The sequence below is a fragment of the Chenopodium quinoa genome, unplaced genomic scaffold (genome assembly GCF_001683475.1).
Source record: "Chenopodium quinoa cultivar QQ74 unplaced genomic scaffold, ASM168347v1, whole genome shotgun sequence".
Classification (NCBI taxonomy): domain Eukaryota; kingdom Viridiplantae; phylum Streptophyta; class Magnoliopsida; order Caryophyllales; family Amaranthaceae; genus Chenopodium; species Chenopodium quinoa.
This window is the reverse complement of record NW_018743292.1, coordinates 3,142,909-3,158,030: the sequence shown is the minus strand read 5'-3', so window position 1 is coordinate 3,158,030 and position 15,122 is coordinate 3,142,909. Positions and strand designations below refer to the sequence as shown.

Genomic DNA, 15,122 nt, shown 5'->3' with positions numbered 1-15,122 from the left:
GAATTGTTATAATTTTAAAAAATATAGATCAAAACTATAGATTACTTGTTATTTACTTCAAAAAATGACAACAAAAAGAAAAACAATAAAAACACAGTTGGTATCAAATAACCTGCAAAATCTCCAAAGTGAAAGATGGGACTTGTTAAACATCGCCCGCGTTTTTCTACATAAAGCCCACATTTTTTAAAAATTTTGACATTATTGCCCTTGTTTTAATTTTTACCGAAAATGAAAATTTTCACTCACCAAAAATGTGGAGCAGGACTGGATCGCCGAGTGAAACCGAAGAGCCCTCAACGTCGGCTAGATGCACCGGAGAGACGCCGTTGACGCCGGAAAAGGAGGTACGAAGCCATCTAAAACCACGAATTGGCGGCTGGCGTCCTGCCGGGACGCCGTGACCGTAGTGGTGGCGCCTAGCCAGGACGCTGCCTCCGTAGGTATGGCGCCTGGCCAGGACGCCGCCACCGTGGCCGTGGCGTCTGGCCAAGACGCCGCCACCATGAAAGCGGCGTCCTGGCCAGGCGCCATCGCCACGGTGGCGGCGTCCTGGCTAGACGCCACCGCCACGGTAGCGGCGTCCTGGCTAGGCGCCACTGCATTTTTTTTTTTTTTTTTTTTTAATTTAATTTAAAATTTGTTTTTTTTTTTTTTTTTTTTTTTGTGTTACAATTTTTTTTCGTTTTTTTTTTGTTTTTTTTTGTTTTGTTTTTAATTGTTTTAAAATGTAATGTAAAATTTTGTGTTTGATTTTTGTGTTTTTGATCGCTATGTTTTTTATGTTTATGTTTTTTTTTTGTTTTTTTTTTTTTGGTTTTTTTTTTTTTATTTAATCTAAAGTTTTGTTTATGTTTTTTATTTTTGTGTTTTGTTTTTTTTTTTTTTTTTTTGAATACTTTTTGTTTATGTTTTTTATTTCTTTGTTTGTTGTTTATATTTTATTATTGTTTTTGCTTTTGTGCTAATGTTGTGTCAAATGTATTAATTTAATCTAATCTTATGTGATTATATTTATATGTTATTGTTGCAGGATTATGGTGGAGACGGAAATGATTATAGTGGGATTTTTGTACACGATGGTCTGTTCGAAGATGCTCAACAAGCGGTTGATTGGGCGAAACATGTTGCAATTAGATCAGGTTTTTGTTTAGTAGTAGCAACTCATAAATCTCAACGGGATGGTAGAATGGATCGCATTTTGAGATGCGACCGTTATCGCAAAAGGGAGGAACGAGATTTCAGTCAAGCGATTCGGTTTGATACAAAGCGGAAAGGTTGTGGGTGTCAGTTCAGAGTAAAGGTTCGACAACAGCAAAGGGGTGACGGTTGGGAAGTGAAGAGTTACGGTAAATGGGGGTATCACAACCATGAGATGATCGCATATGAAGTGGGTCATCGACAGTTAAGTGGCCTAAGTCCTGGTGCGAAACTAATTGTAAAAGAAATGAGTGATGCTCAAGTGAAGCCTGCTAAAATATTAGCATCTGTGTTGGAGAAATTTCCTGAAGACCAGCCAAACCGAAGACACATCTACAACGTCAGACAGAAATTGAGGTTTGAACGGTCAGAGGGAAGGAACCCTATACAGCAGCTTCTACACCAGGCACAAGCACGTGGTTACCTGTACTGGTTTGAATCTGATGAAGACACATCGGAGGTGACTCATTTGTTCCTTGTGCATCCTGATTGTGCTGATATGATTTCGTCTTGGCCATCTGTGATTCTGATCGATTCAACGTACAAGACAAACAAGTATAAGTTTCCACTGGTTGAGATGGTTGGGATGACTCCAACGAACCAGAACTTTTTGATTGGTTATGCAGTTATGAAGGATGAGACGGTTGCGAGTTACCGTTGGGTGTTGGAGAAGTTGAGAAATTACATCGGCCCAAGTGTTCAGCCATCGGCCATCGTCAGCGATTGTGAGGGAGGTCTCTTTGCCCCTATAGCGGAGCTGTTTCCGGAGTCGAGCCATTTACTGTGCACATGGCACATCAACATCATTGGTTCGACGCGCCACTTGATCTCTTCGCCGTTGCAAACATCTACAAGTGTGCAGTGATGCATTTCGGCCTTGGTTTGCATGGTGGAGCTTACTATCCATGTACCACGGTTCTGCCTTGGTGTTCGCGTGAGACCGTCACCAGACCGGTAAGAGAGGTTGCTATTGGATTTCTGGGGCCGTCATACAGACATTTCATCCGACTGGACCTGTCACCCGATTTTCCGGTCCCACCGATCATACCAACGTGGTACACCATTCGTACAGCAAGCGTAGAGGGCTGGGATGCGCTATATCATGACCGGGTGCAGCAGTGGAACAATCTAGTTGCCTTTTCTATGTGACCTTCTATTGTTATTGCTATGTTTTTCCCATTTATTTAATTTTCGGATTCTAATTTTCGTATTTAGTTTTCCCATTTAAATGTGAACTTGTATTTAATTTTCGTATGCCCACTAATTACAACTTAAAATAAAAATTATAAAAACTAAAAATATAATGTCAAATTCTAAGAACTTAAAATAATAATTATAAGAATAGATAATGTTAACTTTTACAAACAACTAGGAAAATGTTATATAAATGCACTGCCGACATATCAATAATCTCTCTGTGACGCCCACTGCCACTGCTCAAGGGCCCGTTCCAGTTCATCAATAACAGCTCTGCCTGTTGCAGTCGTCATGTTGTCCCTCTCCTCAAAAAGTCTGTGTCCCAACTGCGTCATCTTTCCCATCCACTACACATAACAAAACACATAAAATTCAATAACGACGTATTATATGAAAAAAAACACAACTACAAATGTTTTATGAGACGTACCGCATCCACGGCAGTGGGCGGTGGCACATCATCATCATCGGCGTCGTCGCCGTGGTGGACGTCTCTGATCAACCTCGGGTGCGAGTGCCGGTTGTACCACTCCATGTAGTGCTGGTCACACATGGCAGCCACCCCAGTTGGCGGCCGCTGCAGCTGCTCAATCCATATGCGGGCAACCATCGGAAACTGCTCCCACGTGCCAATCATGCTTGCCGGCCATTGGACGACGTACTCCTTCGACGACGCAGATCGGACGGCCTTACTGGGCCATGCTGGTGGAGGAGGAACAACTTGGACATATCCAAGCTGGCGAAGACAGCGCTGCGGCATGTACGCCTCTACGATCTCACGATACTGAATCAGTCCCGTGTAGAGGGTCCTGGGTACCCTATTACTAGGGTTCTGGCCGAAAGGCATCCAGTTCACCTGCACATTTTTTAAAATTAGTAAGATTCATACAATAAGCACATCAAACTATAAAAGTAGAAATAATTTAAACACTTTACCTCTAATGGGGACATCCTGTCAAGCAATAACCGTATCGATCGCAGGCGGTCAATGGACTTCTTCTCGACACGCGGACTCCACGCACAGGCACGTGGCTGGCCATCCCCAATAGGAACCGGGTCGCGGTGTGGTCGAAACGCCGGGAAATACTCGTATATCCACGTCTGTAACAACGTCATACATCCAGTGATACCTGCCGCATCAGCCCGGCTCGAGAATCCTAACTGGCGATACATGTACGCTAATGTAGCCGACCCCCAAGAAAACTGGCCTACTCTGTCGGGCTCACACGCGTCAACTATGTCGCGTGGCCTGAGCTTGTTTCCGCTCTTATCCGGAAACAAGGTACACCCGAGAAGAAGAAAAACATATGCAACCAGTTGTGTGTCCTGCGTCCTACGTGAAGTGGGGTGCAAACATCGCTGCAAAACTGCTGCGATCTTAACACCGCCGTGATCCCACACACCAAGTGCCGCTGTGTACAGCGCAGCCCTATCCACCGCCAACAGCTCCGCCAATAAATCTGCCTGATCCGCATCTGTGACAACAGATGCTCGGTTTCCCTCTACGGGAATCCCAAGGATGGCCTCGACGTCATGCAACATGATCGTCATCTCACCGAACGGAAGGTGGAAAGAGTTCGTGTCCGGCTGCCATCGCTCAACGAAAGCCGTGATCAGCGTCGAGTCAATCCTCTCATGCATGGTGGCAGGAAGGTGGCTCACTCTAGTGCCCCTCAATCGGCCGACCATCTCGCTCTCCTCCGGCCAAGCCTCAGCCCAACTACACAAGAAGTTACAAGTCCTCTCCCGGGTTTGGCATTTCAAAATGCCGCTATCCAAAGCCCGCTCTTGGTCCTCCCAAATACGGGTAGCGATGTGTCCTAGAAAGCTAGGAATCACACTCCCGTCTATAGGTCCCCCAGCCACCTCGCCCCTCACCACCCAAGAATCATTAACGGCCCTCGACCGTTTTCTGCTAACCGCAGACACAGTGGACGCAGATGATGTGCCAGATCTACTAACAAATCTACCATCTCTACCCTTACGCACGTCTACCCTACGCGTCTCATACACATCATCAAGCCTCTGACTGAATGGACCGTAATCATCATATGGTCCACTCTGATCGTCCACATCCTCATCTGCATCCTCCTCCTCCTCCTCCTCCTCATCACCATCATCATCTTCATCATCCTCAGAATAGTGCACCCGTTCTCTACGAGCCGAGGCCGAAATACCACGGGATCTAACGTGTCTGGGCCCCGAGCTCTCCATTGAGTTGATCGTACTTCCCAGCCCCAGAACGAAAATACGATGCCTAACACAAAATAACAAAACATGTAATATGCAATATAAACATGTAATATAAACATAAAAAAAGTAATTAAAATAAATAAATAAAACAATATACATATGATGGAAAATAAATTAAAAACATTACAAAATATTAACAACCTAAAAATAAAAAAATTAATAACCTAATAAATAAATAAATAAAAAATTGGAAAAAACAAAGCAAAAAAAAAAATTACCCAAAAAAAACAAATTGGAAAAAACAAAGAAAAAAAAAAATTAAAAAATAAAACGGAAAAACAAAAACAAAAAAAAGCAAAAAAAAAATTTGAAAAAATAATTCAAAAAAAAAATAAAAGAAAATGAAAAAAAAAAAAAAAAATTAGGGTTCCGGCGCCTGTCCCAGACGCCAGAGCCACGGTGGTGGCGCCTGGGCAGGACGCCGGTGCCACGGTGTTGGCGTCTGACGTGGACGCCGCCACCGTGGTACCGGCGCCCTGCCCAGGCGCCATCACCGTGGCAATGGCGTCTGGGACAGGCGCCGGAACCGTGGTGTCGGCGTCTGGGCCAAACGCCGCCGCCCATTCGCCGCCGTCCAGCCACCAGTCGCCGCCGTGCCGCCACCTTTTCCGGTTTTTTTTTTTTTTTTTTTTTAAATAAAAAAATTAACAAAAAAAAAAAAACATACCTTTCCTCCTCCAAACCCCCTTGCTCCGGCCACCGGTGCCGCCACTTCCCTGCCTTGCCGCCTCGACATTTTGAAAAAATATTTTCGAGAGAGAAAGTGAGACTACAAAGTTAAGAGAAGATGAGAGTGTGTTTTTTACTAGAGTAGAGAGAATATAATTTTAGTTCGAGGGCAAAAGAGTCATTTCACTTTTAATTTGTGGGCTTTATGTGGAGATTTGCGGGCGATGTTTAGCAGTTCACAAGATTATACCTTTCCTCTTTGTCAAAACTCAAAAAAGAATACAATGATTGAGTCACAAACTCAATTAATATGCGCATCACCAGGCCACTACTTTATCATCTTATTCATGTGACTGCATTTTTTAAAGTTTCATTATCCAACCATTACTCTTTTTCTTATATCTTCTGTGTTATCATGAGTTCTTGAATAATTTGTACAAAAAAGTTCTTGAATACCATGAGATCCAAGTATGATCTTAGTTCATTTTAGTTTATCCTTCTCCTTACCATTAAAAATTACAAAATCAAAAAAGTTTGTAATAGGTTATCATTGTAATAACTAATAAGTCACATATAATCTTACAAAAAATCCTCGTAAAGCTGTATCGAGTAACTTATTAAGCATATCACAATTATAATCTGAATAAAAAATCGCTTATTCAAGCAACTCATTTTGGAGTGATTTCTCTAAATAATGCTAAAATACAAATTAATTCCTTATATAAGTCGGTTTAAAAACTATTTCCCACAATACCGTCCACGTAGGATCAGTTCCTAGATTTGGAATTTCGCAGTGTAAAACCGCTAACAATGTTAGCAGTTCTATATATTGAACTGCTTATACCATTAGAGGTTTTATGAATAGAACCTCTAATACCATTAGCAGTTCTAAGTTGAAGCCACCTCGTTTGCTTTAACCTTTCACAACCAATTATATAGAACCGCTAATGGTATTAGAGGTTCTATTCTAATACCAATAGAATAGAACCTCTAATACCAATAGAGGTTCTATATTAGTTAAAACCGCCAACAATATTAGCGGTTTTATACTTGCAAATATCGAATCTTGAAACCGAGCCTGCGTGGACGGTATCGTGGGTAGTTTTTAAACCAATGTATATAAGGAATTAGTTTGTGTTATTACATTATTTTTGGGAAATCACTCCACATATTTTGTTACTAAATCTGTAAGTGTGATTAATATCAGATCATTGTCACTATTCCTTTTGTTTCAGAGCTTTGCCTAGTTAGAATCACGATACGACTTATGCAAAATGACCCGACTTGATTGAGAGAGTTTAGGAATATAAGTCAAGAGAGCTTATCCATTTGGGATTTTATGGCCAATCTCAGTTATAAATTTGGAGTCAACATATGTCAACTTGATCATTATAAGTTCATCCATGTAACAATTTGGAATGCAAATGCAGTCCTGTTAATCTGTTATACTCATCATCTCCACGAGTATCTCCAAAAGTTTTCACTGTAAAATTTCGGAATACGAACTTGTATAGGAATTCATCCCAACAAAATAAAACCTGTTTCTTAGCGTTACGGTTTCAGAAAGAAAGTTGGAGGAAGAATTACCATAGATAAACGATTGATACCATAAAGGCAGCCAGATGAATGCCAAACCATATCTACTGCATTAAAAACGCAAATTATAACATTTTAAAATCTCAAAACCGAGTATACATCCATTCCAAATTACAATATCAGAAAATTCAGGCAAAATTTAAGAGAAATTACAAGCTCAAACAATAAACAAGCTATTCCTGCTGTAAACAGGACAATTCAACTATGGGACAAACTAGCCAATGCAACAGCTAATATTATCTTAGGTAGCGAGAAAAGTAGAAATCATTCTATAAGCTTGTGAATAGTTTCCATATCAACGGCTTCATTGAGAGTGCCTTTCTCAACATGATCCCACCATTTGTACAAGAAGTTGTCGACAACCAGCCTGAACCAGGGAGAAAGAGTCACACCTTCCTCACCCGCATCAGCTTTCCGGCAAATCTCCTTGAGATCTTCTCGACTGACATACTTGGCATCAGCAACTTCATCAGGATTAGGTTTCACTGAGACATCTCTTACTATGAATAGCAAATAATCAACTGCAACATGGTGCAACGAAAAGTCAGTATGACAATGTACTTCAGAATGAACGAAAAAAAGGAGGGGGGGGGTTGGGTTATAAGGGAACTGCTCTTGCACATGTATGGAGTAAAATTTTTATAATTTCTTAATGACCAGCAGGAGGTCCACTAGAACGGATTGCAGAGCAGGACAGTCCTGGCCACTGCCTACAAAGTCGATCAGTTGGAGACAGAAATAGCCTGTATAAATCTGGGCCAATAGCTAGAGTCCTAAAGAAGCAGGAATATTGTTGTTCATGACAGAATTGTATTCAATATTCATATGTTGATACATTGAATGCCTTTTAATAGTTTTTCCCTTTTGCAGAATCCCTTGCTTCAGTAATATTTGCTGTTAGCAATTATTTTTCAGCTTCTTTAGCACTCCAATAACCCAGTGTCATTTTCAGCTCCTTGATCATGCAAAAATTATGTGATTCGGAATTTCGGATGCAGAAAACTGCACTGAGGATATTCTAAGATGTGCTAATTAATAAGAATCTCATACCTTTAATGAGGAGCCAAATAACAAAAAAAGCTACCCCTTAAGACCCCAACACAGAACATCATGAGAATAGATAATGAGCTAGAAGCTATAAAGAATAGAACTCTTGAAGTAGCGAATGTAAAAGCTAATAAAGGGGTCATAAAGCGTGGGAGGAAGTTCAAGAGCTTACGTTCGTGCTCTCCCCATTTTCCATCTGATGGGGCCTTGTACAACATACGTCCAAGCGGAGTAAATTGATCAACTGGCACATCTTCAGCTGGAATACCGAGCTCGTCCAAAAGCTTCCTCTGAGCAGCATTTCTCACACCTAACAACAAAAATTGATTCATTTGTGAAGCCATATGTTTAGACATAATAAATTATATATCTTGGGGAAAATTTTTTGTACCAAGAACATCCTCTTTGATCAGCTCTGACTCACGATACAGGGGATGACTACAGCATGTGTTGGTCCACACTAGAGGGAAAGTCACCTTTGTGGCAGAACGTTGCTGTACAAAGAATGGGAATAAGCCATGAAGCATATCTTTCAAGAAAATTGCTCAAGAATGAATACATTCTACATAATCCAGAGATCCTACTTAGCAAGCCTAGAATGCTAAGATGACATAAATCTCTCTACATAATGTGATATTGAAATCAAGTCGGAGTATCTGTGAGCAAAGCCTACATATCTTTCAAGAAAATTGCTCAAGAATGAATACATTCTACATAATCCAGAGATCCTACTTAGCAAGCCTAGAATGCTAAGATGACATAAATCTCTCTACATAATGTGATATTGAAATCAAGTCGGAGTATCTGTGAGCAAAGCCTACATATGTAATGAACATTTGTTTCATATCTCTCTACATAAAAGTAGTACACATTTTATTCATACAAGCAAGCCATACATATAATATGTCACTTTGAATATTGACTGCCTATACAGGACGGATCAGAAAAATAAGGGACTTTTATTAAGAAGCAAATAAAGACATTTTACTGACAACGCATATGTGAACACAAGAGCCTGATAAAAAATCAGATCCTCAAGAACTTCAATTTTAATTCCTTAAAAGGGTGCAAGGGCTATTAAATAACTGATCACGCATACAAGAGACTTATCTAATTTTCAAAGAAATTCTAGAAACAAGTTTTCAAGGGCACAATAACATAGAAGGGTTGGATTTGTCACAAAGATACGAAAGAAATAAAGAGCTAGATTCGATGACACATTCTACTCAGTTGTTCCAATAGTCTAGTTGTATATAATACTGAAAAAGAATATAAATCAAAGAAAAAATAGGGAAGAAAAAACAAGAGAATTTACTTCCTTTGCACCCATTGAAAAGTAAATGAAGACAAAGCAACCACTATTGACCAAGGACTACATTTATAGAAAAGATTGGTCAAGCTAATAAAATTTGACTGCACAGAACTGTGCTTACAAGAATACCTTTTGGGGGGGGGGGGGGGGGGGGTTCATCTCTAAGAAGGCTACATTGAAGATGACCGAAAGGAAAATGATTGTTCTACTAGTTTATAATTTACCATATGAACAGGTCTTTCTTGTTTCTTTCTAGGTCAACGCTTCTTAATCTCAGCCAAAGTATTTCTAATCACTCAACTATAAACTTCGACATTCAACAGACATTTGTCGATTTAAAATGGTGAAGCAGGCAACATACCTGAAGCAGTAATTCGTACTTTGAATTGAACAGAAATACACTGAAAGCTCTGTGAAGTGCCTTCCCTGCATTAATAGTCTCCATCAAGTGACCTGTAAAATGTGAGCAAATTCAAGAATAAGAAAAACCATTATTGTGTGCTAAGAAGATCCATGGTAGTATAATGCATGTAACAAGAAAACTACTAAATTCAAATACAAAGGTTAGACTAAGCAAGAAATTTTTTTATGAGAGCTAAGTAGCCAACCATAGACCATAGAAAGACATTTCAATTCTATTATAGTGACTTGACTTATTTGTGTTGCATCTAACTATCTATATCTCTTTCAATCTCTTTGGGAAAAATATACTGCTAAAGATCATAGAGCCCAATTAAACTCTTATTGTTTGCCCCTAAAGGTTACATAATGGTTCACAGGAAAATTTGAAGCAATTTGTGATTACTATTACTAGTTTACTACCTAGTATCCTTTTAAGGCTAAATAATCCGGAGATGATGTCATAAAGTGATCATATCTAAATTACGACCATACTAATATATAAGAAAAGGCGAATTAAACTATATCATTAAACCCCTAATTAAATCCACTGACAATATATCTAAGTTCAATCTCTTTTTTTTTTCTTTTTCTTTTTTTTTTTTGACATTAAAGCTCCTATTTCCCCCAAATTTGTTGCAAATCTATGTGGGATTTGACAATAATGAATAAAATGTAAAAGAATTGAATTTTACAGAGCCCTAATCAGAAAGATGAACCAGGAAAATGAGAGAGAAGTGTTCATGGTGTTGATGATATTGAATGACCATGATTAAGAAGATAAGAATAAAATTTACTTTACTAGGTCAAGATCATTCAACCCCCTTGTTATTAATATTTAGCGGATAAACACACATTATGAAGTCACAATCAGGCAAAACTCGCCGGAAAGCTAGTAAAGGTAGTAATAATAATCATGACTCCTCATAAAAGGTAGTGATTAACAACTTCTCAAAAAGTAATGGACAAGCCCCCTACTTTGCTAGTAGTAATTGACAAAATTTCCTTATTAAAATTAAAGGTTCCAAGACAAAATAGAAAAAAGTGGAATAAAAAGGTCAGACGGATAAAGCTAAAGATACTACTCAACCTAGGATAAAAGACAGCCCTAATTACTTAGCCTTACATCGATCCAAAGTCAAACTTGTGCTCATTTTATAAGATATATATCCCTAAAAAATCTTATAATGGCTTTCTACCAGCATACCTATGCTAGATTAAAGCAGAAACTGAAAGGGGGAAAACCTATAATATATACACCATTAACAAGTCAGTCTAAAGGCATCAGTCATCAAGCGGTTATCATGGTTTGCTTTATGCCAGAGATACCACTACCCATAACTTTCATGTTATTAAAACAGGATCCAATGCACATCATAACTTTCATGTTATTAGAACCAGACTCGGAAAGCTATTGATTGAAAACAAACAAACACTGATAGAGTGATAGTATATACTATGAACTTCAGGGTTTAAGTGTTAAGAGGGTAAACCAAAGAGGCAATAACATTTCAAAACAGATATTTCAACAGCAAACATGTTAACTTCAGCTATCTGCGAAATGCGAATTAATTTGTTGAGGAAGATAGTCTTGTCCGAACAAATTAGCTATCCTCAAACAGAAGATGGCCAATTAAAGCTGGGCTGTTATAATGCACATGGGCCACCAAATTGAACATCATCAAGTATACTTCAGTGTAAAGCACCACAACATGCCAGCAGATGAGGATTCACCTAGTTAAACAGTGTGCAATAGTGGTCGAAATGCCCAAACAAGTCATCAAATCAAATGTGACATCTAGGGCAACCCACATGTGGACATGCCAAAGACCATGTTAGTTGTTAATTTGGAAGTAATATAGAAGTCAGATCATTCTAAATTTTGTTTAAACATAACAAGAATGGTAGAACTCTTAGCAAACAGTCGTATCTATGAAACTAGTCAAACTACGAGAAGTCGTAGAAAAACTCACAATTGTACTTGCTATCATGACCAATAACATTGTCACTCTCATCCACCAAAATACATCTGCAAAATAGATAAGATAGGTATTTAAAAAGAGAGTTTATGTTGTAATTGAGTCTTTGAAGTACTCTAAAATATCCAATACAATCCCAGATTTCTAATATATATATAAATAACCAACTATAAGAAACAACCATAAATCTCATAAAGCATTTGTTAACTATAGGTAGTTTATTCATTAAGATTTGATGACAAAAAAAAAAAGTAAAATGCACCGAAAGCCTAGAAGCTAATACAAATATAAATTTAGCAAATTGTGTAAAATTAATCATCAAGGGTCCTGACTTAGAAATTTGTGATGTACTGTGATCAATTCGTCACCAACAACTCAAATCAACTCAACAACACGCCGTGCAACCTTGACAACAAGCAAAAATCATAGAGCACTTGTAGAGTTGGATAAAGACTTAAGATCATCCAATTATCTTTTAAAGCATATTGATTTAGTGAATTACTGAGGCTTATCCGATTGCTAGCAACATAAACACAAGTCAAATATGATCCAATTTTTGGCAAAGGATCTCAGACATAACAAACATACAATTAACATGTTTTCCAGAAAAATAAGCATGATTTAGCAATAATTGTACGTTCTAAGGCAGACTACCAACCAACCACTAGCATTAATAATATTTAAAACAAAATTAATTAAACTACCATAAACAAATATCACAGTATGATGAGTAAAATCAGCAGAATTGAAGCAAATAAAACATGACCCAGATCAGCATTATCCATTAATTTAAACCCATCACTTCAAACTAATCATCAAAACAACAAAATTTCTAATCAATTGAAATAAAACACAAGAAAAAATAAGCAAAACCCAGATAAACCCAGAAAAATGAAATCAAACAAACATCATTAACAGGCATTAATTCAAAGGGCAAGCTTAAAAATGGATTATAAAGTAAAAAAAATTGTACTCACTCATCCTCAAACATGAGTCGTCTTTGAACAGCATCCATGGTGGAATCAGCAAGTACGTCACCCATGGTTGAGGTGGCGAAAGATCGAGCAAAAGACGAAGAAGAAAATGAAGAAGAAGAGAGAGAAAAGGAAGACAGAGAATTGGGGTAATGAAGAGAGAGAAAGAGAGAAGGTTTATAGAGGAGAGAGAAAGAAGAAGGTTTATTAAATTTATAGGCAGTGGTGGCGATACATTTGAGATGCGATGCCATTTCCACTAGACCACTATTATTATGTTGTTATACTATTCTAACTTGGGACGACGATGATTGTACTTTTATTTCTTCTCAATTTTTTCCTTTTTTTCTTGGCATCTTTTACCACTTTGCTTAATCATGTTCTATTCTATTTCCATATAGGGAATGCCTAATCCGAAATGACTCGAATTATAATTTGACTTATACAATTATAATAATTTGGCATGACTTAAAATTATGAATGACCTGTGAGTGAGGGATAACTTAAATGGTTAGAGCTTTCTTCCCAATTTTAAGGAATTTTGGGATCGATTCTCATCATTCGCCCTTGTGGCTCTCTAAACCCCCAAAAAAAAAATTATAAATGACCTTGTTTAGTTAGACATATTCTGACTAATGATTCAATTTGACACCTCGAATTAATTCGTTGCTAATTGGATATATGGTTATTGTGTTACTCCGTATTACTTGAATTAATGCATAATATATTTACTTTGTATAAAGCTAATGAAAATGGGGGATTTGTCTTATCCTAAAAAGGTGACTTTGAGAAGAGATATGAACAGGATTAACATTATGAGGTTTTTTTGTTCTGTATAAGCTTACTTTATCTTGTTTTTATTGAGATTGGACAAAGGTTTTTTACCATGAAGCCATGAATATTAAGTTCAAATGGGTTTTTTAGCTGAAACTTTACTTGTTGACGACTCTGTGTATATATGAATTAAATTTGAGCCAAAATTTTAATCTTTCAATTGTGCATCAATGATAACACTTTTCAAAATGCAACATTATTTTGTACAAACGAGGTCGGAAAAATGTAAAAAAATGGATGCAAAAAGAGATAAGTACATTCCTTAATGTTTACTTCGTATAATTCTTAGTTATTTGTTAGTTTATTACGAATATTAACATAGATAAAGACATATAACTCATATTACCAAGTATGTATTTAAGATTATGCTATCTATATGGAAATATATGTTTTTAATTATTTGATTCTATATATCTATAATACTATATCGAGATTGATAATACCAAATCTCAACACCTAAGAGTCCTAATGGTTAATTTATTTCCATTCCGACTTCAATGAGAATATGGATATATTCAAATTGGATCGACTATGTCATTTCATGAGATACGTATCTGCCAATTCATCTTGTATCCTAGATATAATAAGTAAATTATTACTGTTTTTTTATTACCATTAAAAATCTATCTAAGATCATAATATTCTTTGTACTTATGCAAGCTAGATATCAAAGCTTGTGGACACCATCTCACTACCCTTACTTAAAATATTAACTGTTTTTATAGTCTTATTTGATATTGAGTATTGACTATTGACTAATCCTTCATGAGATGTTTTATGTTGACTATTGAGTATAGACAATATAGTCATGCTCACTCATTTTGATTAAGTTAGCTGGTGTATAATCCAATAATAATCATGTCAATAATGTTGTGTTAAATGTCTTTAATTTTTTATTTTTTAATTATTGAAGGGTTGTACCTTATTTTCTACCTTATATATGAAGATTATGAACAGGATCAAATGATAACACATCAAAAAATCATATCACCTTAAATAATAACAAAATCAGTACAATGATGATCATCTATATAATCCTAAAAGATCATCATAATCCTAAAAGATTTTTTCGCTTTTTCTGATGAGAAATTATCCAAACACATGCAATCAACTGATTGAGTAGATCAAATGTGTTTAGAATCATTTAAAAATGGTAATGTTATTACATAATATATTCTCTACCTCATATAAGGAGTTAAAAAAAAAATAACAATGACTTGATCTTGTGATCCTACACGTGATTTTCTAGATCTCCAAGTTTCACTAATCAATACAGTATAATTTTCTTAAAAGCATTGTTGATCATGTTCATGTATAGTTGTTGAGTGTTGACTATATATTTAATTTGTAACCAATGAAACAGTAAAACTGAATCAAATTCTATCAAAAAAAAAAAAAAAAAAAAACTAATAAATTGAATATGCACCTGAAAATAATGCCGAATCATTTTCTATAAATCTTATATAGGTCCGATGCACAGTACGTTGTAAGTTTATAACTCGTAAAATACAATTCTATTATGGAGTAATCTGTATCAAAGTTATGATGGTTTTTTTTATTTAATATTCAGAATTATACATGTCTTATAATAAACACAAATGTTAAAAATTAGTCGTAAAAAATTCAATAACATGATTTTGGTCAACTTAATAAAAACGTTTT

At 36.9% G+C, this 15,122-nt stretch overlaps 2 protein-coding genes across 2 annotated transcripts; both read right to left on the bottom strand.

The window, feature by feature from the left end:
• Positions 1 to 2,235: 2,235 nt before the first annotated feature.
• LOC110736420 (protein MAIN-LIKE 1-like) lies at positions 2,236 to 3,953 on the bottom strand. Its single transcript, XM_021916637.1, has 3 exons — positions 3,334 to 3,953; positions 2,828 to 3,253; positions 2,236 to 2,744 (listed from the first exon to the last, which is right to left on the bottom strand). Exons 1-3 carry the CDS (start codon positions 3,946 to 3,948, stop codon positions 2,604 to 2,606), a joined length of 1,182 nt encoding a protein of 393 aa, XP_021772329.1. The 5' UTR covers positions 3,949 to 3,953; the 3' UTR covers positions 2,236 to 2,603.
• Positions 3,954 to 6,942: 2,989 nt separating this feature from the next.
• LOC110736417 (isopentenyl-diphosphate Delta-isomerase I) lies at positions 6,943 to 12,953 on the bottom strand. Its single transcript, XM_021916636.1, has 6 exons — positions 12,630 to 12,953; positions 11,647 to 11,702; positions 9,636 to 9,727; positions 8,354 to 8,456; positions 8,135 to 8,272; positions 6,943 to 7,436 (listed from the first exon to the last, which is right to left on the bottom strand). The coding sequence occupies exons 1-6, from the start codon at positions 12,878 to 12,880 to the stop codon at positions 7,180 to 7,182; spliced, it is 897 nt and encodes a 298-aa protein (XP_021772328.1). The 5' UTR covers positions 12,881 to 12,953; the 3' UTR covers positions 6,943 to 7,179.
• Positions 12,954 to 15,122: the final 2,169 nt, after the last annotated feature.